Genomic DNA, 25,958 nt, shown 5'->3' on the forward strand with positions numbered 1-25,958 from the left:
GGATAAGCGCTTTCGGGTGAAAAACCCTTCATCAGATAAAGAGAACAAACATTTCCATCAATTTAAACTGAAAACCAACCAATAAACAATCAGTAAATTACCCGCCTTTTTTGTAAGGCGGGCTTCAAGGGTACTGTGTCATTCAACCCTGGGCTCCTATGAGCCATCAGCTCCAATATACATTTGGATTCAAGGGATTCTGTTAATAGCTTTATATCCCCTCCCCTATTATTTAACCTTACATTAACCACTGCCCTGAAGTGTGTGTGGGATTCTGTTCAGTGTGCCTATACAGGGCATTGTGTATGTCCTTATTCCTTACACTAGATAAATGCTGCAATATTCTGATCTTGAACATATTGTTGGTTTTTCCAACGTAAAAACCAGAGCACTGCTCACATTCAGCCAAATAGACCATGTTATAGGTCCTACAAGTGGCTTTGGCCTTAAAATTATATATCTTGCCAGTAACAGGGTGTGTAAAAACTGTATCCTTATTAATGAGGGGACAAGCTTTACAAAAGCCACAGGGGACACTGCCTGCTCTGTCCTTAAAGGGAATTAGGGTTGTAGTGATTCTTTCGGCACAAAGAATGTCTTTCAGATTTTTATTTCTCCTGTAGCCAAAACTAGGTCTAGTCCCAATGAAGCCCTTCAATTTATTGTCACTCCTTAGAATATTCCAATTTTTAAAAACTATATTTTTTATATCACCTATGTTGCTACTATAGGTGACAAATAATTTTGGTTCCTTAGATGCATAACTAGTGGAAGCATTAACCTTTTCCTCACCTATCCTCTGTCTAAGCCATGGTTTATATTTATTATCTCTTTTCTGTTTGCTGTCACTTATGATGTCACTTATTATACCCTCTTTATAACCCCTGTCTCATAAACAGTGCTTCAGGACCTTGATCTCTTTCTCATATTGTGTATCCTCCAGGCATAACCTGGATATTCTACCAACCTGGCCTTGGACGATGTTGGGGAACATATAACGAGGATGCATACTATCATAACATAACAAACTATTCTTCCAACAGTCCTTCCTATATAACTTCGAAGAATAACCAGCACTAGTCTGTATGATGCTGACATCTAGAAAATCTATACAAGTATCCGAATAATTCAGTTTAAATCTAAGGAAGGACGTGGTCGAATGTAAGTAGCTCACAAAATCCTCTAACAAATCTACGCCCCCCCCTCCAAAAGAAAAAGACATCATCAACAAAACGAGTATACATGTAAACATGTTGCTTCCATATCTGGTTGTTGAAGATAGCGTCCCTTTCCCAAAACCAAAGAACCAGGTTGGCATATGTATTAGCACAGGGGGTGCCCATGGCTTTATATATGGTCGAAGTGTAAATTCTATCCAAATTGAGATGTTCTCAGTGACCCAGCCTCTGCCCGAAACAATGGGTCTAAACGGTGGGTCTACTACTGATTTATGAATTTTGGGCAGGGCCTTGAAAATAGGGATGACAGCCTTCTCTATCCATAAAAATTGTAGCAGCTCATCACTAATCTGCATTTCAAAATGTAACCGTTTCAGGCTATTATGCACCCCATCCACTAGCATCTTAACACCAATTGGATTTAACGAAATATAAACACTTTTATCAGACAGTAACCCCTGGATTTTATACTCATAAAAAGTAGTGTCCAGCACTACCACAGCACCTCCTTTATCAGCCATTTTTATAACCAGATCCTTATTGGAGCTCAGATCTTGTAATGCTTTTTGTTGAAACTGTGTTAAATTATGATATTTATGTAGCTCACCTTTTTGAAAATATTCGAATAATCAAGGTCCTGAAGCACTGTTTACGAGACAGGGGTTATAAAGAGGGTATAATAAGTGACATCATAAGTGACAGCAAACAGAAAAGAGATAATAAATATAAACCATGGCTTAGACAGAGGATAGGTGAGGAAAAGGTTAATGCTTCCACTAGTTATGCATCTAAGGAACCAAAATTGTCATCTATAGTAGCAACATAGGTGATATAAAAAATATAGTTTTTAAAAATTGGAATATTCTAAGGAGTGACAATAAATTGAAGGGCTTCATTGGGACTAGACCTAGTTTTGGCTACAGGAGAAATAAAAATCTGAAAGACATTCTTTGTGCCGAAAGAATCACTACAACCCTAATTCCCTTTAAGGACAGAGCAGGCAGTGTCCCCTGTGGCCTTTGTAAAGCTTGTCCCCTCATTAATAAGGATACAGTTTTTACACACCCTGTTACTGGCAAGATATATAATTTTAAGGCCAAAGCCACTTGTAGGACCTATAAAATGGTCTATTTGGCTGAATGTGAGCAGTGCTCTGGTTTTTACGTTGGAAAAACCAACAATATGTTCAAGATCAGAATATTGCAGCATTTATCTAGAATAAGGACATACACAATGCCCTGTATAGGCACACTGAACAGAATCCCACACACACCTTTAGATTCAGGGCAGTGGTTAATGTAAGGTTAAATAATAGGGGAGGGGATATAAAGCTATTAACAGAATCCCTTGAATCCAAATGTTTATTGGAGCTGATGGCTCATAGAAGCCCAGGGTTGAATGACACAGTACCCTTGAAGCCCGCCTTACAAAAAAGGCGGGTAATTTACTGATTGTTTATTGGTTGGTTTTCAGTTTAAATTGATGGAAATGTTTGTTCTCTTTATCTGATGAAGGGTTTTTCACCCGAAAGCACTTATCCTTGGCTAATTCTTGTGTTTTAATAAAAGAAGGAGAAACTCCAGCAGTGTCCTGCCATTCTTTCTCTTGGATCAGCACACAGTGTGTGGACTGAAACAACATGGGCACACAGTGGAGGGACTGAAATAATGCTGGCAGTCATCTTTCATCACAGAGTTTGCCAGGACATACAACCAAATAACTGGACTGTCACCACTCAACAGCTGGGGTATTGTTCACCACAGAAAGAGAATTTATGGAAGTGGTGGCAGACATACAATGAGAAAGATTTGATCGGCATAAGTTAGACAAACAAGAAGAGAATTTGATCTGCTTTCCATAGAATTGCAGTACACAGTGACATATAAAACTGACATATGCAGACACAGAATAGAGTTTACTGTAAGATAGCAGGATGTTGAAGCTGTCAAGGGAGGTTGGGGAACCCCAGTTTACTGTCTGCATGTCATGGTGTGTTCTTGAGCTCTGCATTATATGCACCATTAACTAGATGTACATGATGGGGGATTGATAAAGGAACACTCATTTCTCTTTTATCTAAGAGGTCTCCAGCATTTTGGACACACAGTCAGACAGCTATATTTGCATAATGAGGAGGTATTCCCAGACAGTCAGACTATATAGAGTGACACTTGAGTAGGGGTAGTTTGGGAACAAGCTTTATCACAGGTGGATACATTTTGGCATAGTGGATCCCACAAAAATGGAGTAAGGATGCTTGGTACAGGGCACACTTGATATTTTAGTTGTGCAGTCCTAATTTATACATGCCGTATAGTTTGGGGCAGCAAAGCTTCTGATTTTCTTCAATTCAGGTACAAACACAAAACCACATTTTTTTCATTTTTATACATATTTTATTGCATGCAGGTGTTTGGATGGTACAGAACAGTAGTATTAAAGCATTGTCATTTTTTTAAATAACTGTTCTTTGTGTAATAACAGGGATGCAATTAATGATATAAAATGAGACATTAAGCACATCCACTTTTACAATTCGTTGATTAAGGTAAACCCAATATATTTCAGATTGGTATGAATATAGTAAATCCGTGAGACAAATGTTTCTTTTGGATTATTGCATTAGTTATGAGACACTGTTTCAGTGAAATATTTTGAAATTTTAGGTGATTAAAAAGGCTTGCTGGGTATTTTAAAGTACAGTTCCAAAACTGATGTGACAAACAAGCCATCTTTCTCTGTTCTTTTTTGCCTCTGGTGCATTAAGTAAATTCTGGAAGGAATTATGATTTCAAACCATCTGTCAGGTAATTTTCCATTTCCATTATCCCTGCTGAACCCTACATTTTTAGTATGTAACACAGAGCCACTGAAAGGACAAAGGTGAACCTTTTTATGTTTATATGGTTGATTTTCAAATTGATTTGAATAGATATTAATTTGTCATTTGGTAAAAATAAAAGCCATTGTTCAGTAACTTTTGTTAGTTTAGATTAAATTATGATCCCATTTCAAAATTTGCAGGGTGATTTATAATATTTTTATTTGTGTGTAGAGGCTGCAATTTGCAAAATATAATGGACTCTGAAATCAGTCATATTATTTTGCATATTGCTTGTAACTGTTGTGTTTTACACTTGTCGTGTTCTTACAAATCAGAGCTTTACAATAACTGATGATGTGTAAACTAGTTTTCAAACGTGTGTGTGTGTGTGTGTGTGTGTGTGTGTGTGTGTGTGTGTGTGTGTGTGTGTGTGTGTGTGTGTGTGTGTGTGTGTGTGTGTGTCTTTAGTAGTCTGCACTAGCTAAATCAAGACAAAAGTGGTTGAAAGTGACTTGTTTCTTCATGGTTCAGCAGAGGCAGATTATGGGAATGCCGTTTCTGAATCTGACTCAGAGCCATCCACCCAGAGTTTTTTTTAGTTATAAACAGCTACACAGTTGCTGCACATTTTCATGCTTCCAACTGGAATTATTATTTTTCAGGGCGAGAGAATTGCACTTATTCGAAGAGTAGATGAGAACTGGTACGAGGGAAAAATAGTGGGCACAGGTCGGCAAGGCATCTTTCCTGTTTCATATGTTGATGTTATGAAAAGACCCCGTGTGAAGAATGGAGTAGACTATCCTGACTTGCCAACATCTACTTCTCCAAATCGCAGCACGACTGCCTCACCCCAAGTAAGTATACAGTTAACATATACAGGCATTGGTAATTCAAGGACTCGGAAACAATAAAAGGAGGCCAGTGTACTTGTGACTGACTCTGCTGAGGCTAACTGCACACTATATTGCATGTGATGTTTCATAGCTAATGTGTAGCATTTGTACGTGTGACATATCCTATCTAATCCTGTGGTGGAATCACCCGTGGCTTTATATGTAGAATATGTGAACATGAGCAGTCATCTGGCTAAAAACGTTGTGTACATAAAAAGTCTGTGTATGCGCTTAGGTCCCATGTTGAAATTAATCTACAAAGCTTCATTACGTAGAATTCTGTTTGTTGTGTTATTTAGATCTGAATTACCTGTTATATACACCTCATTAATTCCAAAGTTATAGAGTGGAAGACCAGAATCTTTTATTCCCTACAGCTGTAGTATACACCACCACATCAGTTTACACTTGATGCGCTAGATTCATCACACTAAAAGTCCAGGATATCTCATTCCACCAAAAGTGTGTTGTGATTTGGAGTAGACGTATCAGTTGGGACAGTCAGAACAAGTTGTAAATATACCACTTAGACAGAGATGCCAGTGCTACAAAACTCTTTAAATTGTTCTGCTGATGGTCAAAGTTCTAGAATGAGTCTGCTATATTGGGCACATCATTGAGTCGATTGTGATAGTAGAGTCAACAGTGGGTGGAAATATTCCCTCCATCAGTACAAAGAGTGTACTTAGATGCTGAGATTGGAGAAAGGAGGGTTGTCTAATAGCTCTTATGTCTCCAAGTTCACTGCCTGTTATCTTTGGCATGGTAATAGATATCAGTTTTTCACATTTGGCAGTATATGTGAGTCTCCATTAATTTACTGTATAACATTTACCTCCACACAGGATACAAGTAAAAAAAAATATGTTACTTCCATGGTATGCCCTTGTAACCTGACCTGTTTGATGGGACCTTCTGCATTGTATTTAGTTTCATGTCAGTGAGCTGGAAAGGGGCTCATTGTTATACTAGTTTGATGGACAAGCCACAATTGCATACTCGGGGGGGGGGGGGTGCAGATAGGACAAATAAAGAGGAACCTTGTATAATTAATTTTGGTAATGCATTGTTGCTGATGGGAAAGATTACAATGAACAAAATGTAAACATGTGACTAAGATTGGGGCAAAATATTAGAAATGTGGCATGGGTGGGAAAGGAATTGTGGTAGTCAGTATGTAGAAAGAGAAAGCAGTAAGGGTTTAGGGTTACATCACTGAACGAGTTATAAATTTTTTGTGAGTGGACAAGCAAGGGTTATACATCGTGGTGGTTTATTGGTGAAATGAAAATGTATAGGTAAACAATATTAACAGGAAGTTTCCAAGAAGTAAAATAATACACTGTCTGGATTATGGTGAATGGTGGAAATGCTGTATAATGTTTTAAGTTTTGGGGTCGTTTTAGGAGAAATTCTATATTATAATGTATGTAATGTAAGAAATGTATATTAATGTCTGTTTATGTGTTGGTGGTATAGAAATAATGAAAATAAACAGAATAAAACAAAAAAATAAAAAGGGACTTAGATTGTGAGTAGACAGTGCTGCTTTTTATAGTTCAGACAGCATTCCTGCTAATTTGCAGAGTTATCATAACCATGTGGAATTAACAGTTGTATATTATTACCATACCCATGTTCAAAAGTGGCATATTAGATAAAGATCCGCAAAATTTATAATTAGTGACCAGCCACATACTGAAAAGAGTGCATTGATTTTATACTCAAATCTTTCCTCTAACTTTGACTTTGTTTTGTTTTATTTTGTATTTATGTTCTGTTGATTTTCAGCTTATGTTTTCTTTTGTCTTTCTCTCCTTCTGCCTTTTTTTCCTTCCTTTTTAAGTATGCTGGTTATGACAGATTTCACACTCCAACACCACCACCTCCCCCTAGGTTCATCTACAGAGCTTTCTCTCCTGAACTACAGGCTATTACTGCTGAGTGGATCACTCTGACCGTAGGAGTGACCCCCAACAGCACTCCCACAGTGACACCTCCTCTTCCTCCTCTACCAGAAGGCTTTTATTCTAATAGTGACTGCCTCACTCCATCTGCAGCTGCCAGCCCAACACCCTCAACAAGCCTCACCCATTATAATACATCAGGTACATCCACTCCTTGTTCTGCCACATCTCCTTTGCCACCTTATCTTAGCAGGCCACAATCCTCCGGACGAAATGTAACACCATATCGTGCAGAGGACAGGTCTGTGTGCACCCCTTCCTCCAAAACTCCTTACAGCAGCAGTTTCCCTTCCTCAGTAGGGGCCAGTCCTGTTGATTTTATGGCAGAGCTTACAAGTCTCATGAATAAGAAAAGTGGCCCCCAGAGAAATAAAAAAGATGGCACAAATGCAGAAATGGAGACAGCAGATACTGGTTGCAAAGCCAGGGCTACTGGAAACCACAGACCTAGCAGTCATATCAGGCTGCACAGTCCTTCAGACCTCAACAAGCTTGTAGAGCCTGATAAAGAGCTACACATGGAGCAGTTTGATGATAAGTTATGCGAAGAACTGCTGAGCATTGTTCATGGAAATAACAGGTCAGAAAGAATCACAAAGAAAACTGAGAAACTGGAAGTACCAAAGTGTTCACACCAATATTCAGACAAGGTACTTTGTGATGCATGGACGTGGAATTAGCTAATGGAAATTTTTTTAAGTTCAGCCTGGTGATATGATCTAACCATGCCAGCTGTGTGCAGTTCTTGAGTGGTAGTTGCTTGTGTTTCTAAGTATATTGCAGAGTGTATGGGTATGACAAAAAAGTTGGAGTGCTGTATCCAAAAACTATGCATGTGTGTGCATGTTTATGTGAAGTATAATATGCATTTTTATGTTCTAAAAATTCTCCTGTTATTTTTTTTATTTCATCTCATTTTCTTTATCTGTCTTGATAGCTTATGTCATTGTGGCCTTTACCACCTCATCCTCACCATAGTTTTAGCTGGTAATGTGGTTTGTGTTGTGAAGATGGTTTTGGTGTACTCATTTTTATCATCTCAAAAACAGTGATCATGAATTATTGACAGACAGGATCAATAATACTCACTGTATTACAGTATAAAAAAGCAGAACACTGACCTTCACAGTGGCTGCTTGTTTCTAAGTTTTATTTTTAAGAATTATTGTACAGCATTAAGGTACAGAAAAGTAGCAGTAGCAACTCAATAGTAGACCCTGCCCTATGCCTGTCAAGGGGTCCAAGTTATGTGGCCATCAGCAAGTTGGCCAGAATAAAACTATAGATAAAACAAGATGTCTGAAGACAGAAAGGCAAAAATATTTTTCTGTGCAGAGAAAAGCCCTCCACAGCCCCTTCTTAATGTTGTTCCACCACAGGGGAATGGGGAGAGGGCATTAAGGATTTTCTTTGTCCATCATGATTTTCAGCCCACCCCATTGCTCTTTCAGCCAGTTTGTTGTCAGATCCAACATCTTAGCCCCCCAGTAGTATTTCAGTGGAATACATTATGTGAAGTCAGTTCTATAAAGGAACATTAGTATTTGCTATGTCATTCTGATGTAATGCCAGCACCAGAACTCGTAAAATGTGAATAGCTGACATATCAGTACTGCAGCAAATGTAAAGAAAACTGCACTGTGAGAGGAATATGAGGATGGCTTTTCATCCCATATCAACTATGAATTGTATGTTGTTGTCTTTAGGCTTTTCCCGGTTAGGGATTGCCACAGCGGAACTCTGGTCCGCTAATGATTGGCAGTAGATTTTCACGAACGCCGAGGTGCCAGCTCGACATCCAACCTTCAACGAAGGCACGCCCATTTATGCATGTCTTTCGAACGCCCACCCAAACATGGGAAGGATATGCAGACTCCACACAGAAGGCACTCCCAGCACTCCAGCTGAGAATCGAACGGGAGAACCTCTTGCTGTGAGGCAACAACGCTACCACTGCACCACCGTGGAAGTATCAACTATGAATTGTATAGTTTACTATAATGGAAGTTTATTTTGGTTCAGACTAAGTTTGGAGCATGACAGTCACTGCTAACACTGTCTATGGGCTGCCAGTTGGTCATAAGAAGTTAAGGAAACTACTGTTTGCAGAGAAGAGACTGATATACAGTTATATATCTGTTTATAAACCCAAATAATTTCCTGCTTTGTTTATCCCATCATGTATGTTCCACACCAGATTCCACAGAATTGTGTTGATCCTGGTTTTCCACATCAAAGTGCATAGTCTTGCTCTGTTTTGCATCACACCTCAGTTCCACTTGCTGTCTGCTCTTGCATGGCACACCAGATGTTCAAGAGGCTTACCATCCATGGCCACCTTACTGCTATCATTGTCAACATAAAAACTGATTTTTGCTGCCTAACTCATTACAATAAATATACCGATGCAAAAAACTGCTGCTGAAAGAAGATTCATAAATCCTTGATCATATCCAAGTGCTGCAGTTAATTTTGCACAGCTGCCCTATCCTCTGATCCCTACCCAGCAGAACCCCTCTGACCTTCCATAGTAACAGGAATTATTCTAATACCTCTTCAGTTCATATCCAGCACAAATACACTAACATAGACTGCCTGTCATGGCTGGTGATACTCTATTGGTTTCGTAATGAGCACGCCCTTGCAGCAGGCCATGCCTCAGTGATGAATGCTCGGTTTTCCACGTGCTCTGTAGCCATCATCCTGATAATCATTGTATTCAAATGATTATGCTGTAGAGATTTTACTGTTCCTTATTAATGTACATAAAGTATATAAATCTGACTTGATCTTCCTGCTGCACACAATGTACTGAAATCTTAGTTAGGTTCTGCTTTTATCCTGATATTCATTGTATTCATTTCATGTATGTAAACAATCTGTATTTACTCTGCTGCCACAGGACTCAGGTCATTGCTGAAAAGGGTCTTCAGACCAGTCTAATTACCTGGTTATCAAAATGAAAATAAATAAATAAATACATACAATTATAGTACCATTGTTAAGGTGGGAGTATTTGTCTCTTGATGAGAATTGGGTCATTGCATAATATTATAATCTTTGAGAGTTGCAAGAGTACTTTACCAAACTCCATGCATATATTACCTTGGTATTCCTTTGTCTGGTTTGTTGATTCACAAAAATACATATATTTGTGTATTTTATTGTAGGGGTGCATTCAAGAGTTCCTATACATCATACACACACATAAGTAAGTGTGTGTGTGTGTATATATACATATATATATATATATATATATATATATATATATATATATATGTATGAAATACATATAGATGGGTCTACTTTGTTTCATTGAAAGCTCATTTCACTGAATTTGAATTCACCCTGACCAAATCGCTGAAAACTCATTTCATCAAATGTCATTTCACTGAAGTGAAGTACTGGCACTATGTAGAGTACTGTAAGGCAAGTAAAAGGTATATGCCCTTTTCCCACTGTAGTGCAATCCTGGAGTTAGTATATATAGTTGTGGAGGGTGTGACGGGGCAAAAGAAAGGTCAAGGCATCTAACTCTTGTACACTCGCTATCCTGCCTCAGACTGAGCTGTGTAGACCCTCCTCCCATTCCCACCACCCAGAAGAGACCTCTTTAAAGGATCTGATAAAGATGATACTTTATGCTTTTCTCAACTATCTGCAGTCACATCATCACAGACCACCAGTTTAAGAGTCCTAATTTTAAAAAGAAGATTGGTAAACATTCCCCTTCCCTAAATGGAATTTGACTTTTCTTACTCAGACGTGGATAAATAGAAGTACATGAACCAGATGTCCTACCTTCTTACCGAAGAGTCAGATAGTGTCTGATACTGATCCGTCTTGTCTTCTGCCTCACCACCAGAGGATTTCTCATTTGGAGGTATACTCAGTAGAATGAAGAACTACTTAAAATGGAAGTCTAAGGATTAACCTGGTGTCCCAAAACGGTGAAGGAAACTTCTTGTCTGCCAGATTCAAAACCCTTGAATCCTTAGAGGATGCATTTACTAGTGCATCTTTGGAGCCTGTCTCCCAACTCCCATCTTCTGAGATGCCTGACAGTTTTACAAGGGTAAGGATTCTGCAAGTACCTGTGCAAGATTCATATAGATAAAGCAGCAGCTGCATCTGTAGATTGCAGCAAGGAGTCTACTGAGACTCCAACCAAGAACCTGGTTACCAAATAGCAGAAGCTGCCTGGCCTTCAGGGCCTTAATGGCCAGACTTGTATGTTTATGCTCCAGAGAAGTGCCCTGTCCCAACTTAAAGAAAAGATTAAGGAGATAGAAGTCAAGGCCTTGAGAGATAAAGTGGTAGACACATGTAACCTGACCTTCCAGGCTGACAAGCACTGTTAAGTGTGGCTATGATGTGGCAATGGAATTAGCCATTCGGAGACATGTCTGGCTTAGAACCTAGCTATGATGTGGCACTGGAATTAGCCATTTGGAGACCTGTCGGGCTAAAAACCTAGCCACACTAAAGGAGGAGTTGCCTTTTTGTCCTCCTGCTGAACTTGTGTTTAGGAAGCTGAAGGAAAAGAGGAAGGCTATGCAGTATGTGAAACAGTTAATCACTCCTCATGCCAAATGGGCGGCACAGTGGTGCAGCAGTTGTTCTCTCACAGCAAGAGTTTATCTGGTTCAATTCTTGATAGGGGTGCCTTGTGTGCAAAGTCTGCATGTCCTGCCTGCAATAACGTGGGTTTCCTCTGGGTGCTCCGGTTTCCTCCCACAATCCAAAGACATGATCTGGAGCATTTCTCCCTGGGCCTCCACTGAAACTGGGCTCTGCCCCAGTTGGACTTTCCCGGTAAACAAATGTTAAATAAATAAATAAAATAAATACACTAGAAATTACCCTTTCCACAGGCGGGAAGACAAAAGCAAGCAGCTGAAAGGGAAGAATGGCCACATCAAAAGAAATTGGCAAACTGATCAAAAGAGAAACTCTAGGAGCCCTCAAGGAACAGCAATGATTCAACAGAGTTCTTCCATCCCTCTCAAATCCCACTCCAGCCCACATCCTTCTGAAACTCTCCTCCCACTCAAAAAATAGGTGATCATCTGATCCTGTTTATAAAGAAGGAGAAAATCAGCCAGGAAACTTGGGCCCTAAGGGTCTTGGGCATGATGCAAAGTCCGGTTCATAAAAAGATTAAGGTTCTTGGGTATTCTCCAGGTACCCAGAGTACGTATATATCTTATCAGACATGTATTATGAGATCTTCTGAAGTAGGGACCTATAGAAAGAGTACCATAACGGAATTCCACTCTAGACTGTTTCTAGTTCCAAGGAAGCATATCCCATGGAGGCCATTCTTGGACTTATCAAAGGTAAGAGAGCTTCCTAAAGTGCCAAAATTCAGAATGTTAACATTGCAGGCCATTTTCCCTCTCTTGTCCTCATTTCTCAAGCCTTCCTGGTTACCTGAAAGGTGCATACCACTTATACCTATAACAGGGACAGGCAGGCAATACCTAGGATCGGAAGCAGGAGTGCTCAATTTCAAGCTACTTTCTTGTCCTTTAGTTTATGTACTGCAGTGGGTGTTCATAGATTGCCTGGCTCCAGTGATCACCTGTTGCAGAACTGAAGGCATTCACATCTGCCTCTAACTGGATGACTGCGTGATTCAGACACCAGCAATAGAGAAAATGATGAAAGATTTGCATTTACCCTGGCCTGCTTCCAAAGATTAGGACTCATGTCTAAACTTTCCAAAATTCTAGCTACTGGCCATTGGCAAGCTCTGTTCCTGGGATCCTTCTGGTCACCATTACCCAAAAAGCATTCCTTTCTAAAGAGAAAGTGCTATTCCTGACCACATATTTCATCCCTATATCACAGTAAATTCAGATTGTGTGGGAGTTCCTGAGAACCTTGGGGTATGGTACATGGCTATCTTAGTTCTGATGGTCCCTCCAGCAAGGCTTCATATGAGAAAACTCCAGTCATACTTAGAAATAGTAGGAAAGATTTCTTATGTTGGATGCAATACGTGTAAATCAACTTGGTGGTCCCATGCAAGCTATGGCCAGACAGACACCATGGTAGCAGAACATAACATCCCTGTATTATATCCTAACCCACAAATAGGTGGGAAGGCTCTTAAATACCTTAGAAGTATATAGGCAATAAGATTGCACCTTAAAAGGACTAAAGGAGAAAGTAAATCAAACCAGTTATTCAAATCCTTTGTGAAGGGTCAAAAGGCAGACCTATTTCTTAACAGACCCTTCTTTAAATATTTATTCCACAGCATCTGCTTCCTGTTACTCTTTCTAAGGCAAGACTGTGCTAGGGCATGTGAGAGCCAGAACAGTCACCCCTGACATCATTAAAGCATTGAGTATCCAGGTCATTTTGAAAGCAGCTACCTGGTCATATGTAGGCACCTACTCTAGATACTATAACCTGGATGTAATTTCTAAAGACAGGACAAGGTTTTCCATGTTTTCCATGTCCATACTACAGGATCCACTCCAAACACCACCTTCCCAGGGCCAACCACCCACTGCTCCATAAGCTCTGAAAACCTTCCCAAATGTTACCAGTACAGCAGCAATGAAGCATATTACAGATGTGTTAGGAACTTGCCATAATTACAAATGTTCAAGCATCTTCACTGTTGGAGTAATATTTCCCCTTCATCCCTACTCTTCTCCCTTTCCTGTAGGCATCCTGGGATTGGATTAGTTACTCCATCAACTATATCTTTACCTTTACTTTCTGCATGCTGTACAAAGTGCCACTCTTCCTCAGGTTAACATGGTATCTAGAAAGGCAGCTTTTTGTAGGGTTGCCATTGTTAGAGGCATGTTCCACATGGGTAGCTCATTCTTTGATGTCAACTAAAATCCCTTGAACTTAGAATGGCAAGATAGAATAAAAATGGAATGGGCCACAATCTGTATTATACTACACAGGTGTACCACTGATATTCAGGTGGGAGGGTATCTGTCTGGCCTAGACGGGAATGGTGAAAAGCTGTGAAAGTTGGAATGGGCATTGGACCTTCTACACTACAAGAACCAGGTGCTTTTCGCTACTACAACAGTGAACATACTTGAACATCCACAGTGATAGTAAATTCTTAACTCATCTGTATGCATGTCTGTATGAGCGCACTTATATACAAGTTACATGTAAGTTGAATAGGGAAGTGGTTAAGTGCCATTTTGGCTATCCCTGGTGGTCATAATTTCCATTAATCGAAAGCTACAGTGAGCAAGTGCACCTAGTCAAAGAAAGTGGTTCCCACTGTGGTACCAGTGACTTCAGCTGTATGAGGTATGTGTTGTTATATTTTTTGTGTGCGTGTGCCTGCATGTGCATATACATGTGTGTGTGAGTAAGGGTTGTTTGGGAAGAATATGAAGGGGTTGAGGGGGACTTACCCCTCACTAAAGATAATGTAAGACTGAACATAACTCTGTTCATTGGTGTGTATGCATGCATGCATGTTATACTGGGTTACAGAAACAATGTTTCTCTTTCTGTTCTCTTTCTGTGATTATTCGCGTTTGTTATGTTTGATATGGTGCATCTGTAGAGTGTTATTTCAGGTTAAGTGTATATGTGTTTGATCAGCTGACTCTGTATTTTGACTGGTGTGTATTCAATCAGCTTGGTTCAATTTAGTATACCTCAATCAGTTTGGTGTTTCATCATGTGGCATACTCCTGGTCTGAACATCGAAAGTGCATTTCAGCAAAACTTACATGAGCGAATTCGCTTTCGCGAAAGTGCATTTTATTGAAAATGCACTTTCACCAAAAAAAAAAAACCACGCAGTTTGCATGTAGATTTAGTTGTACATATACATGTGTTGATTGTACAACTAAGCAAACTGTTGCTTAGATCATGGTACAGCGGGGATAAGGGAATATTCCCTCTTCCACACTGTAGTGTGATCTCGGAGTGAGAATATTAAAGTTGGGGGTGGGGTGCAGGGGCATGCCCCCCTGCATAAACATGAAGATTTTTTGGCTTTTTTTTTTTTTTTTTTTTTTTTTTTGCGAAAGTGAGTTTGCTTGTGTACGTTTCGCTCTATCAACATAGATTCATATATATATATATATATATATATATATATATATATATATATATATATATATACACACACACACACACACACACACACACACACACACACACATATGCACCTTTGTGTGCTATGATACCTGGATAAATTGCTGTCAGACATTTGCTGCCATGGGATGCCTCATTGTGTATGAAATCCTGTTAAAGATGTCATGCCATGCATCCTTGTATAAGTTGTTTATGACTTGTCTGCTAACATTTCATTTATGAGCAGCTGCAGAATATGAATGCACTTTGATCTGTCTCATGAAAATAAAAAATGCCAGTCATTACAAATGTTGAGATATTAGACACTGTAGGTCCTGCTTTCTTTTTGTTTCATACATAGCAGGACAGAAACTCTGGTTAGTTTGAGAATTTTAGAAATGTGTGTTGCAGTGTAAGGCTTCAGTGCCTTCTAGACATTATGACCATCAGCTACAGAGACTGGGACAAAAGGTGGAGGAGTGTTATTCTATATTAGAAGCAAGCATAATTCTAGGTTGGTTAAACAAGGTGATGCCCTGGAATTTATCCACTTGCAAATCACTGTAGACAAAGTCCCATACTATATCTTAGCAAGCTAAAGGTCACCCTATATGTTCCTGGAATCCCATGCCTTGTACCTATACCTACAGGAGACACCCACCATTAAACCAAATACTCTATCCCTTGGGAGACTTTTAACTACCCCTCAATAGACTGAAAACGTTCATTGCCTCATACTCACATGCACAAATAACATTGACCAGATATTGGGCACACCCACCAGAGGTTCAAACATCCTGGACCTGCTACTCACCAGTATGGGACAGCACTGCACCCACCCACCCCCCAATGTGACATCCTCAAGGGTGAGGTCAGACCACAACACTGTCTCCTTCATAATATAAATCAACTTGGTAACCCCAGCAAACCCTGTAATAGTTTAATAGTTAGGAACTATTCCAAAGCAAACTACATCCTATTATGCAGTAGTTTGTCCCCCCTTGACCCCAAGTTCACAGCAACCTATATGTAATTGTTCAGAGAGATACTGTACATCCATGCAAATGGCTGTATATAGGCTGCTGTACGTACTAAAAGTAAGCCCAAAACAAACTCTAAAAGCACACCCAACTGGTGGAATCCTAACCTTAATAGGATATATAAAAAAGGAAAAAAGTCATGGCTAAAATAACAGAGAGCAATTGTTATAATGATAGGAGCTCTCTAATTAAGTCTAACAAGGCAAATTACAAGGTCCAGATAGCATAACAGACTAAAGACAGCCATAAGGCCTTCTACAGCTACATCTAAAACCTCAAAGGCAGCACAAAGCAGTGTGCCAAACTAGTGGTCATTGGTGCTACTTTAACTAAGCAGAACGACATAGTAAATTTGCTGGCTAACAAATTTAGCTCTAACTCCCCCTCCTTCCCTACATGAAATACCTACTAGCATAACCCCAACTGTTAACAGGGACCAGGTTCTGGCAGTGCTTGCTAAGGCCAAAACCATAACCTCAGTGGGCCCCAGCAATATCCTGGGATGGCTCCTAAATAGCTTGAAGTATGACCTATCAAGACCACTTGAGTTTCTTTTCAACTATAGTCTCAAAACAGGCTTTGCACCATGATAATGGAGAAATGCAATGGTTATCCCACTTCACAAGGTTGGCTCATCAACTGACCCTGGAAACTGCAGATCTGTTAGTCTGATTAGTCAAATATGCAAAGCCATGGAATGAATTACCATGGAGGTGATCAACAAAGACACAGGCAACCATCTGACACAGGAACCAACCCATTTTGGCTTACTCAAAGGAAGGTAATGCTTACTAAACCTGGTGGACATCTTTGAGAAGGTCAGCAAGGCAATGGATGAGGGGAGAACTTTGCATACTGCCTACCTGGACCTGGAAAAGACTTTCAGTACAATACCTCACTCAGGTATAGTTGACAAACTCACCAAACTGGACACAAACCTCTACATAACTCACTAGATAACCAGCTGGCTCACAGGCAGGACCCAGGAAGTCAGGATTGGTGATACCACCTCAACTAAGAGACTGGACACCAGCGGTGTACCTCAGGGATCTGTGCTGGGACCACTCCTATTTGACATCTACTTCACAAAGGTATAGGGTGATGTCAAGAGCCTTTGGCTAATCAAGTTCACAGATGACTGCAAATTGGAAGTTGTCATAGATTCCCCCATGACACAAACATCTTACAAGAGGGTCTAATACAGACAAATGACTGGTGCCAAAGTCACAGATTAAAACTCACTTCCAAGAAATGCATTATAAAGCTTTTATGGAAGACTACTACCCAGGCTAATTACTCCACTGATAAGGCACCCCTAGGTGTTGACCCAGTAATCTAGGATCTGGAAGCATATGTAGACAGTGATCTGGCCTTTGTGGAATTTGTGGCCAAGGGAGTAAGAAAATAATTATGTGATGCCCAGAGCATTAGTAAGGGCTTGGCATCCAGATCCAAGGAGGTCACCATGCCACTTTATTCAGCTGATTCAAGCCCATCATTGAGTATAATGCTCATTTCACCATGTACCTTGCCAGACATATGCAACAGCAGGACAACCTACAAAAGTTCCTTACCAGGAGAGTCTGGGCTCTAGGCACATGGCCCTGTTCAGATCACCTTAAAGCTCTATTTCTATACTGTCTCTCCTAATGGTTACTGAGAGGCAATCTATGTCTGCCATACAAAGCATCCTCTAATCCAGCTCTGATGTTTCTTTTGCAGCTCCGCAAAATGAACAGCATCTGAATCACTAAAAACAAAGATTTAAATTTTGCATGTGAAATAAATAAGACATGTTGGTGAGATAGATGTGTATCTCAGTGGATTTCCATGTTCTGAAACAGGCTTTCCATCCATGTGAAGCAGAGTCCATCCCTAACCCTGTTTAAGCTTAATATTGACCAGTGGATGGGAAATCGGAAATTCACCCTGGGTCTGGCCCCCATGTCTTTGATAGACAGAGGCAGGCAGTAATAGCAATGCCCAAACTAACATACCCCCCCACACACACACACATAATCTGTGGAAACCTCCTAACATACCCCATCCTAATTAACACCCATGAAACTCTGGGAAACATTTGGGTTGGGTTGCACATCTAGGCTTATAAAGGCCCTTGTCATTGTTTGCATAATATTTACCTATGAATCTATGGCATAGTAGAGCAAATTTTTATGGCTTATAGAGAGAGACTCCTGAATAGACTAAGTTGTTAGTGAGTAACTCACTTAATCTAAATTTCCTTCCATTTTCCTGGTGATATGTTTTACTACCTTCTACTACATATCATTGTAATGGAAATTTCCCCATGTAACATTTAATGTATTGTGCTTTTGTATATATACTAGAGCTTGTCTCATTGACTTTGGAAACTGTACTATATATCATTATGTTAATTTTTAGTTTTATTTTATGTTTGTATATAAATTGGAGGTTTTCTCCTAGGGTCTGCACTGAAAATGGGCCTTTGGCTCAGTTGGACCAACACGGTTAACAAATGTCAAATAAAAAAATAAATAAAGTAAATGAGTTGTTCTGGAAGTTGTCTCATGCTAAGGAAGTTTTATCATCATTTTCTTTTCATTAATGAAAGTACTCCATTATCTCACAAGGAGTACAATACCAATAAGATGATGAGGAAACACTAAAAAGATTTCTTCTCATGGTTAAGATGACAACATACCTGGTTCTTGACAAATGTGCACTTTTTTTGTATGTGTGCTTGTGTGTGTGTGTGTGTGTGTGTGTGTGTGTGTGTGTGTGTGTGTGTGTGTGTGTGTGTGTGTGTGTTTGTGTATATTGACAGAAGCACAACAACACATCAGTTTGTGCTGTTAGCTCACAGTACTTGCTTCTGTAGTGTGTTTTTTGGCTGGATTGTCTTCTGTGTTATGTCTTCATGTCCTTCCAGTGACTGTGTGTTTTTTTGCCAGGTGTTTCTTTCAGTGACGAGTTGTAGGTAAATTGGCCGCCCTCTAAATTATACAGAGATATGTATGTATGTGTATGTATGTTGATAATAGCTTTGCACCACTCTCAGGATAACTTTCTCTGCCTAATGCCCACTGAGGGCTGTAACCCAGCATTGGATGAAGTAAACAGAGAGTGAATGAACATGTACACACAAAGCCACTTGCACACATGCACATGCATACAGAGATATATAAATATGTGTGTGTGTGTGTATGTATGTATGTATGTGTATATATATATATATATATATATATATATATATATATATATATATATATATATATATATATAGGTTCATAGGTAGGTACTAGGCTATTGGCCCAAGGGCCTACGTAAGTCTAGCCAACAAATTTCCATGGCTTACACCACCCAAGAAAGTTATTTTCCTGTGCCACTGTCGAGCAGACACAGAAGTGATCCCCGGAGTGTATTTCCTATTTCCCATCCACTCATCAAGATTTTTCTTGAAGAGTGCTAATGAAGAACTTTGCTTGACATAGATGGGTAGCCTGTTCCAGAGTATGGGAAGTCTCTGGGACAGGAATCTATCCCTCCAGCATGTCCTGTTTATTGTGGTGACAAGGTTTAGGTCCCTAGAGCATGTAGCTCAGAGGGATTGTGATTTCTTTATGTGTAGCATGTCCAACAGCTCTTGGTTTGACATAGCTTTATATGTTAGGCAGAGATCACCTTGGAGTAGGCGATATGCTACGGAGTAAAGCTGGAGTTTTTTGAGGCAGTCAGTGTAGGGCATTTGTTTGAGGCCAGTAATCCTCTTTGTGAGGTACTTCTGTGGCCTTTCCAGCTGCTGCAGATGTCTTGTGAGGTACATTCCAAAAGGGGCATTGTACTCTATAATGGGTCTAATGAGTATTGTGTAGAGGGGAATAATGACCTCTTTTTTCCTGGATGAGAACCCTTTTATGATGAGGTGTGCCACGTAGAAGGACTTCCTGACTACTGTGGCGATGTGACTATCAAAGGAGAGACTGCTGTCCACCTGGGTCCCAAGTTCTCTTATCACGCATTTGGTGTTAATTAGATTGCTGCCTATGTGGTAGTTCATGGGTACAGAGTTTTTACCAAAGGGGATGACACTGCACTTTTTGGCATTGAGCTTGAGGCCATGGCTCTGACACCAGGCATCTGTCTCAGTGAGGCCCTTCTGTATGGTGTCCACATCATTTGGGGACTTGACTATGGCTCCTAGTTTGCAGTCATCTGCTAACTTCATTAGCCAGAGGCCTTCTGTGTTAGCCTGTACTTCAGAGAAGTAGATACCAAACAGGAGAGGTCCCAGGACGGAACCCTGTGGTACTCCACTTGTCACTGCTTTGAGGTCAGATTTGGAGTCTGCAACTTTTACAGTGTGGGTTCTGTCAGTGAGCAAGTTGGCAACCCATCTTGTGACGTAGGTATTTATACCTACTTTAGTGAGTTTAGCTATAATTCCAGAATGGGGGATGGTGCCAAAAGCCTTGGTGAGGTCAAGATAGGCTGTGTGAACCACCTTACCCTCATCCATGGCTTTGGTGACTTCCTCAAAAAAATTGATCAGGTTCAGGAGGCATGATCTGCCTTTCACAAACCCGAACTTGGTGGGATCCAGAGTTTGGAGGTTACCAATCTCTTTGCTTATGAGTTCCATGATGATACGTTCCATGGCCTTGCAGACCAGGCTCATCAGGTTAATAGGTCGATAGTTCCCAGGATCAGTGGTGGCTCCCTCTTTGTGGAGTGGGATAACTGTTGCTGTGTGCCATTCAGTGGGCACAAAGCCTGATGCGAGGCTATTATTGAACATGAGGCTTAAGTGAGGAGCCAGTTCGTTCTGACGTTCGTGTAAAAAGCAGCCTGGTATGTTGTCCAGTCCCATTGATGCTGTGTTTTTGGCTTTAGAGAGTACAGCTATATATATATATATATATATATATATATATATATATATATATATATATATATATATATACACATATATATGTATGTGTGTGTGTGTGTATTGATAGATACATAGATGTGACACTGTGTGTGTGTGTGTGTGTGTGTGTGTGTGTGTGTGTGTGTGTGTGTGTGTGTGTGCATGCGTGCATGCATGTGCAAGTGGCTGTGTGTGTTTTGTTTTGTCGGGAAATCTGAATACTTTTAAATTGCTTATCTTACTTGCTTCCCTTCAACCGGCCTCCATGGGATGTACCCAGTGGTTCCTATACTAGTACCCAAATGGCCCAGTCATTCCATCAGGGAGGGAAGCAGGTGTGCCCAGGATAAGTGAAAACCTCTTTGTCCCATCGATTCCAGGGCACTAAGTCTAAATACAAAACAATAGCAAAGCATCAGGTAATGCCGCTGAAATCCATGAAACAAAATACACTAGTAACAAAAAGAAATACAGCGACTCGCACAGCAGAAATTGTATGAAAACACCAAATACCAGCAAATAATACTAAAAAGCAATTTAATGATGTTAAGCGCTTTCGCATTAAAACAACAATGCTTCGGCAGACCAAACAGCACAAACAAGAACACTAATATAAAATCATAAAACCCCTCCCATCTATGGGATTTAGAGATAGTTGGGAGGGTTTTATGGTTTTATATTGGTGTTCTTCTTTTTGTCGTTTGGTCTGACAAAGCATTGTTTTAATGCGAAGGAGTTTACCATCATTAAATCATTTTTTAGTATTGTTTGCTGGTATTTGGTGTTTTCAAACAAGTTCTACTGTGCGAATCGCTGTATTTCTTTTTGTTACTCTAAGTCTAAATAGCCCATACATTCCTACCCTTTTTATTTATTTTTGTCATTTTTAGTTCTGTTTTTATTGAAACTGTTTTCCTTAAAATGCATAGTCAGCCTGATAATGCATCTGCAGTGTGACAAGTAATGCTACATCAGAATGGTGGTTAAAAAGGATCAGATTGTCACTGGTCTAGTAGCAATCACAGATTATATGTTCATAGGTTCATCAATTACTACAAGGCTAACTGCCCTTGTGGGCCATTTTAAGTCTAGCAAGTTACTCCATGTGAGAATTAAACCCTGCACCTTGTATCTGTAAGGTAAACATCTTAGCCATTATGCCAAGCTCCCAAACCCAATACTAAACGCAAATTGCAGAATATGAAATTCAAACCTGCAACTCTCAACTGTGTTCACACTATAAACCTGGCAACTACCTGCCTAGCTAATCCATCCATGTGTATACTATTGTTTCATAATCCTGCTAACAGTTTTGATGATTGCAAAATGTATTTGCTTATGGCTGAAGGGACATCAGAAGCATCTCTGTTTCTGTCCAAGTTCTTCTGTGATGCTGCTAACCGAAAGTAATTGAGTGGTTCTGATAGAGGCAACAAATGCATTCCTCCCGCACAGGACAAGATAGCCCCCCCCCTTTTTTTGTTCTAGGTATACTGATTGATATGTAAAGCCACTGTCTACTCTGTATATTTTTAGAATGTAATCAGTAGCATAGTGGAGGGGGGGGGGGGGGGCTTGGATAGTTTATTCATTCTAGTATATGTCTTGAAATGTGGACATTTCCAGTCCTGACCAGTCATAGCTCTGTATGGTAATCAGTCTGGCTTGGAAGGCTGTGTATGCTGAGCTAACTATCGTTGCTGAGCCTAGATATCAGCTTGTATGAGTTTTTATTTTCTGTTTTGTTTTGAGGTGTATGATGATGTACACCAGAGTCTTCTGCCTGCACACGGTTTACAGCCATTGAGCAACACATGTATTTATCTTATGCATGGGTGCAGAAGGGAGCATAGCGGATGCCCCTATGAAATAGTCATTCATATAATGCAAAATTGCTGCTTATTTTGTTTCTGAGTGTTATCAGTGGCCCACTGTGCTTCATTTTCATTGCACTGCAGAGATGGGGGTATAACTTTGTGTAAGGCAACACTGTAGGGGAGGCTATATTGCACTGTTGCCAAATGAGTGAGCCTTATAAGTGGGATAAGTGAGCCTTATTTGTCATTAGACTTAGTTTTTCAGACCACTGTAGTTATAAATTGTTGTACTTAAAATGCCTTGTTTGAAACAATGAAATTGCTTGGACCATGACAGTGATGTCTGTGTAGTCTTGCAAATGGATTAGGTTTTGGCATCAGGATAAAATAATTTCAGTAGCTACTGAAACGTCACTTCCTTCATGCATATTCATGGATATTTTACGCTGTCTTCTTATTGATTGTCTGCTTTGTTTGCATGAGCATGAAGTGTGACACCCCCGCCTCCAATAAATGCAGGAATGTTTGTCTTCATGTTAATAAGTCTACATTCTACTTTATAATTAATTATCAGCATTGAACAGATATGCCAAACTTGTGATAGGGTTATGTTCTTTATAAGTCACATCTGTGCTGAGTATCAAACTGAATTATTTTATTTCTTTTTATTGTTTTATAAAGTACTATAGTAACCATGGAAAGTGCAACAGTGGAAGAGCCATTCCATTCCACTCTCAGTGCAAAGTCAACAGATGCAGTTACCTAAGCAAGACAAAATGTGTTTGTGCAATTTTGTCCTGAGTAAGACTGACTGACCGAGGAAATGATAGCTCTACATTGCAGACTTATGAGCACTGGTTGATTTTTTCCTGTTGAAATTAGTAAAGCACAAGTGAAAGGTGTAATAATAAAGCATAGTTGTGCCTTGCATTTTTGTCATGGTTTGCATTAACTAGTAAACAGTCTTGCCTGGCTATGTAAAGTGACACTGTTTGCATCCGCAGTGTTTACACTGTAGATCGTATACATAACCCCTTATTCAGAGAGACTACACATAGGAACAGTAGAAGCCTCATTCGAGGCTGGGCTGGGTTAAACTGGGGCTTTTCTTTGTAGTTATGAGCTAGTTCTACTTCTGAAGGATGGGTAAGCACATTACTTGTTTTCCTGTAACAAGGTCCTAATTCGTTGACATTTGCTTGTTCTGATAGCTTTTCCGGATTGAAGACAACCATCCTGGTATGACACCCAGGAGCCCTGTAATGATGTGTGATTCACCAGTCAGTGCCATGACCCCAAGTCCTTTTGTGGTAAGTTACTTTAGCTATGCTCTGTGTCTTTTCTCAGAATGGGGAGAATAACATACAAGTAATTAGTGTATTAAATCCTTTATAGCATGATGCAATCAATGATATGTCATATAGGAGAATGTATTTAGGACTTGTCAAAAGAAATATTTTTTTAAGAAGTGCTTCTAGGAGTATTAGCTACTCTTATTATGTTACAGATGAAAATTATTTTTTTTTAAAGATATCTTAAAGTAAGGAAAGCCAGATGCTGTATATATCAGAATTATAACTAGAAACTATGAAACTATGGAAAAGCACTCTTACTAGGAGTATGGCTGAAAACATTTGTTTACTAAGGCACTGTGTTGCACAAACACAGTAATGTAATATGCATGTGAGAAATGGTACCTTGCTACATTCTGCAGCCTTTGTATTTGATAATGCACAGTGATATGAGCAGTGTGACCTGGAGAAGGCATATTCTACCACAGCAGGTGGTTCCAGCTCCACACATCAGGCACACTGAGCTTTTTGTTGTGGTTTTGTGTTTGGATTTGAACAGACGTTTTTTATCCCACCACGCATGGTACACCTTTGTGCTTTTAAACCCCTCTAGTAGTTCAAGAACACAGAATTCCCTAATTAGCATCCCTCCATCCATGGCAAATCCTTAAGAACTAGCCTCATGATGAGAAAGAAAATGAATGAGACATTAAACTCAATGTCATACATAGCCTGCATTCTGATTTTAACAGGAGTCCCTCAGCCAGTGCTTCCCTTTATATTGTTGGATGTGGCAGCAGTGAGTGACCTCCAGCAGTTGTCCCAATCCAGATGCATAATGTTGATCACCTGCAGTGACAGATGAGTCCATAAATATACAATCATTCTTTACTCAAGTGCTGGGATTAGCGGACATGGTAATGAAGGCATGCTACACAGACATGGATGGATCCCATTCTAGAGTATTCATCCCACCCCACCCACAATTAGAATTTTTTTTATGTCCTGTAATACTTGTGACATGATAGGTGCTAGAAACTACTTAATTAGTTAACTTGGTAATCCCACTAAACACAAATCAGGAATGCTATTTGGTTAAGTAATCAAATCCAGGACTACATTAATGAGTGAAGATAATTAGCTGTTTATAGCCTGAACTGTCTCTACTATCTGCCCCATCCTCAACCTGAACTTGAGGACCCAAAACAGAAAAACAGCCTTCAGTTTCTTCAGCTCCAAATTGAGGAGCAAATAAAAATGCCACACATGGAACGTTGCTGAAGTGCTTAAGCCCTGACCAATAAGGCGTTATCAGCATGCATGTCTGAAGGCCAGTAGTGCACCACCTCGTGATTAGCATCTCCAGATCATGCCCCCTAACACTTGTCTCCAGGGCAGCTGCCCCTATTGCTGTGTCCTAACTATGCCTCTGAATGTTGTAAGCACTTCCTTTTACAGTTATGTGTACCTTATCTGTTAAAGTCATACATTTTCTGAGGGAAGCTAAAAATGTATATGCTTCTGAGAGAAGATAAAAAATGTACATAGTAGGGTGCACAGTGTCTTTGACTTCAGCCTTGAATATTATATTTAATAAAAATAGACAAACCTGATGAATGCAAAGTAAAATAAATTTGAGAAATTCAGAGTAAGAAACCATTTTAAATGGAGTTGTACTTTTCTACATGCATTGTTTGACTGTTTAACAGTGTCCTGCATTAGCAGTATACAGTACCATATTATTAGCAGCTCCCTGCCATATCCCGGGGCAGTGTCTCAATTACATATGGGTTGCACACTGTTTCTTCTCTCTGTGACAATACCACCTTATGTGTAGCTGCTCTGTGTCACTTGATGAGTAGCATAATGATGATTTAACTGTAATTGTACATTGCAGTTTTACTAGAATAACACATTTTATGAAACAGAAATACAATTTCTTTCAGCCGTTGTGTCTTGTGTTGAGAAAACAATTAT

General features: G+C 39.8%; 1 protein-coding gene across 32 annotated transcripts in view; it reads left to right on the forward strand.

The window, feature by feature from the left end:
• SORBS1 (sorbin and SH3 domain containing 1) overlaps positions 1 to 25,958 on the forward strand; it is a 4,096,285-nt gene that overhangs the window by 3,978,127 nt on the left and 92,200 nt on the right. For 30 of the 32 annotated variants that reach the window (XM_044056121.1, XM_044056122.1, XM_044056123.1 and 27 more), the window contains 3 exons: positions 4,665 to 4,859; positions 6,745 to 7,515; positions 23,901 to 23,999. In XM_044056121.1, coding sequence (XP_043912056.1) covers positions 4,665 to 4,859; positions 6,745 to 7,515; positions 23,901 to 23,999 — 1,065 coding nt within the window. The remainder of the gene's footprint in view (positions 1 to 4,664; positions 4,860 to 6,744; positions 7,516 to 23,900; positions 24,000 to 25,958) is intronic. The other 2 variants (XM_044056132.1, XM_044056134.1) reach the window with 1 other exon arrangement.

The sequence above is a fragment of the Protopterus annectens genome, chromosome 14.part0 (assembly GCF_019279795.1).
Source record: "Protopterus annectens isolate FY-2018-M chromosome 14.part0, PAN1.0, whole genome shotgun sequence".
Classification (NCBI taxonomy): domain Eukaryota; kingdom Metazoa; phylum Chordata; order Ceratodontiformes; family Protopteridae; genus Protopterus; species Protopterus annectens.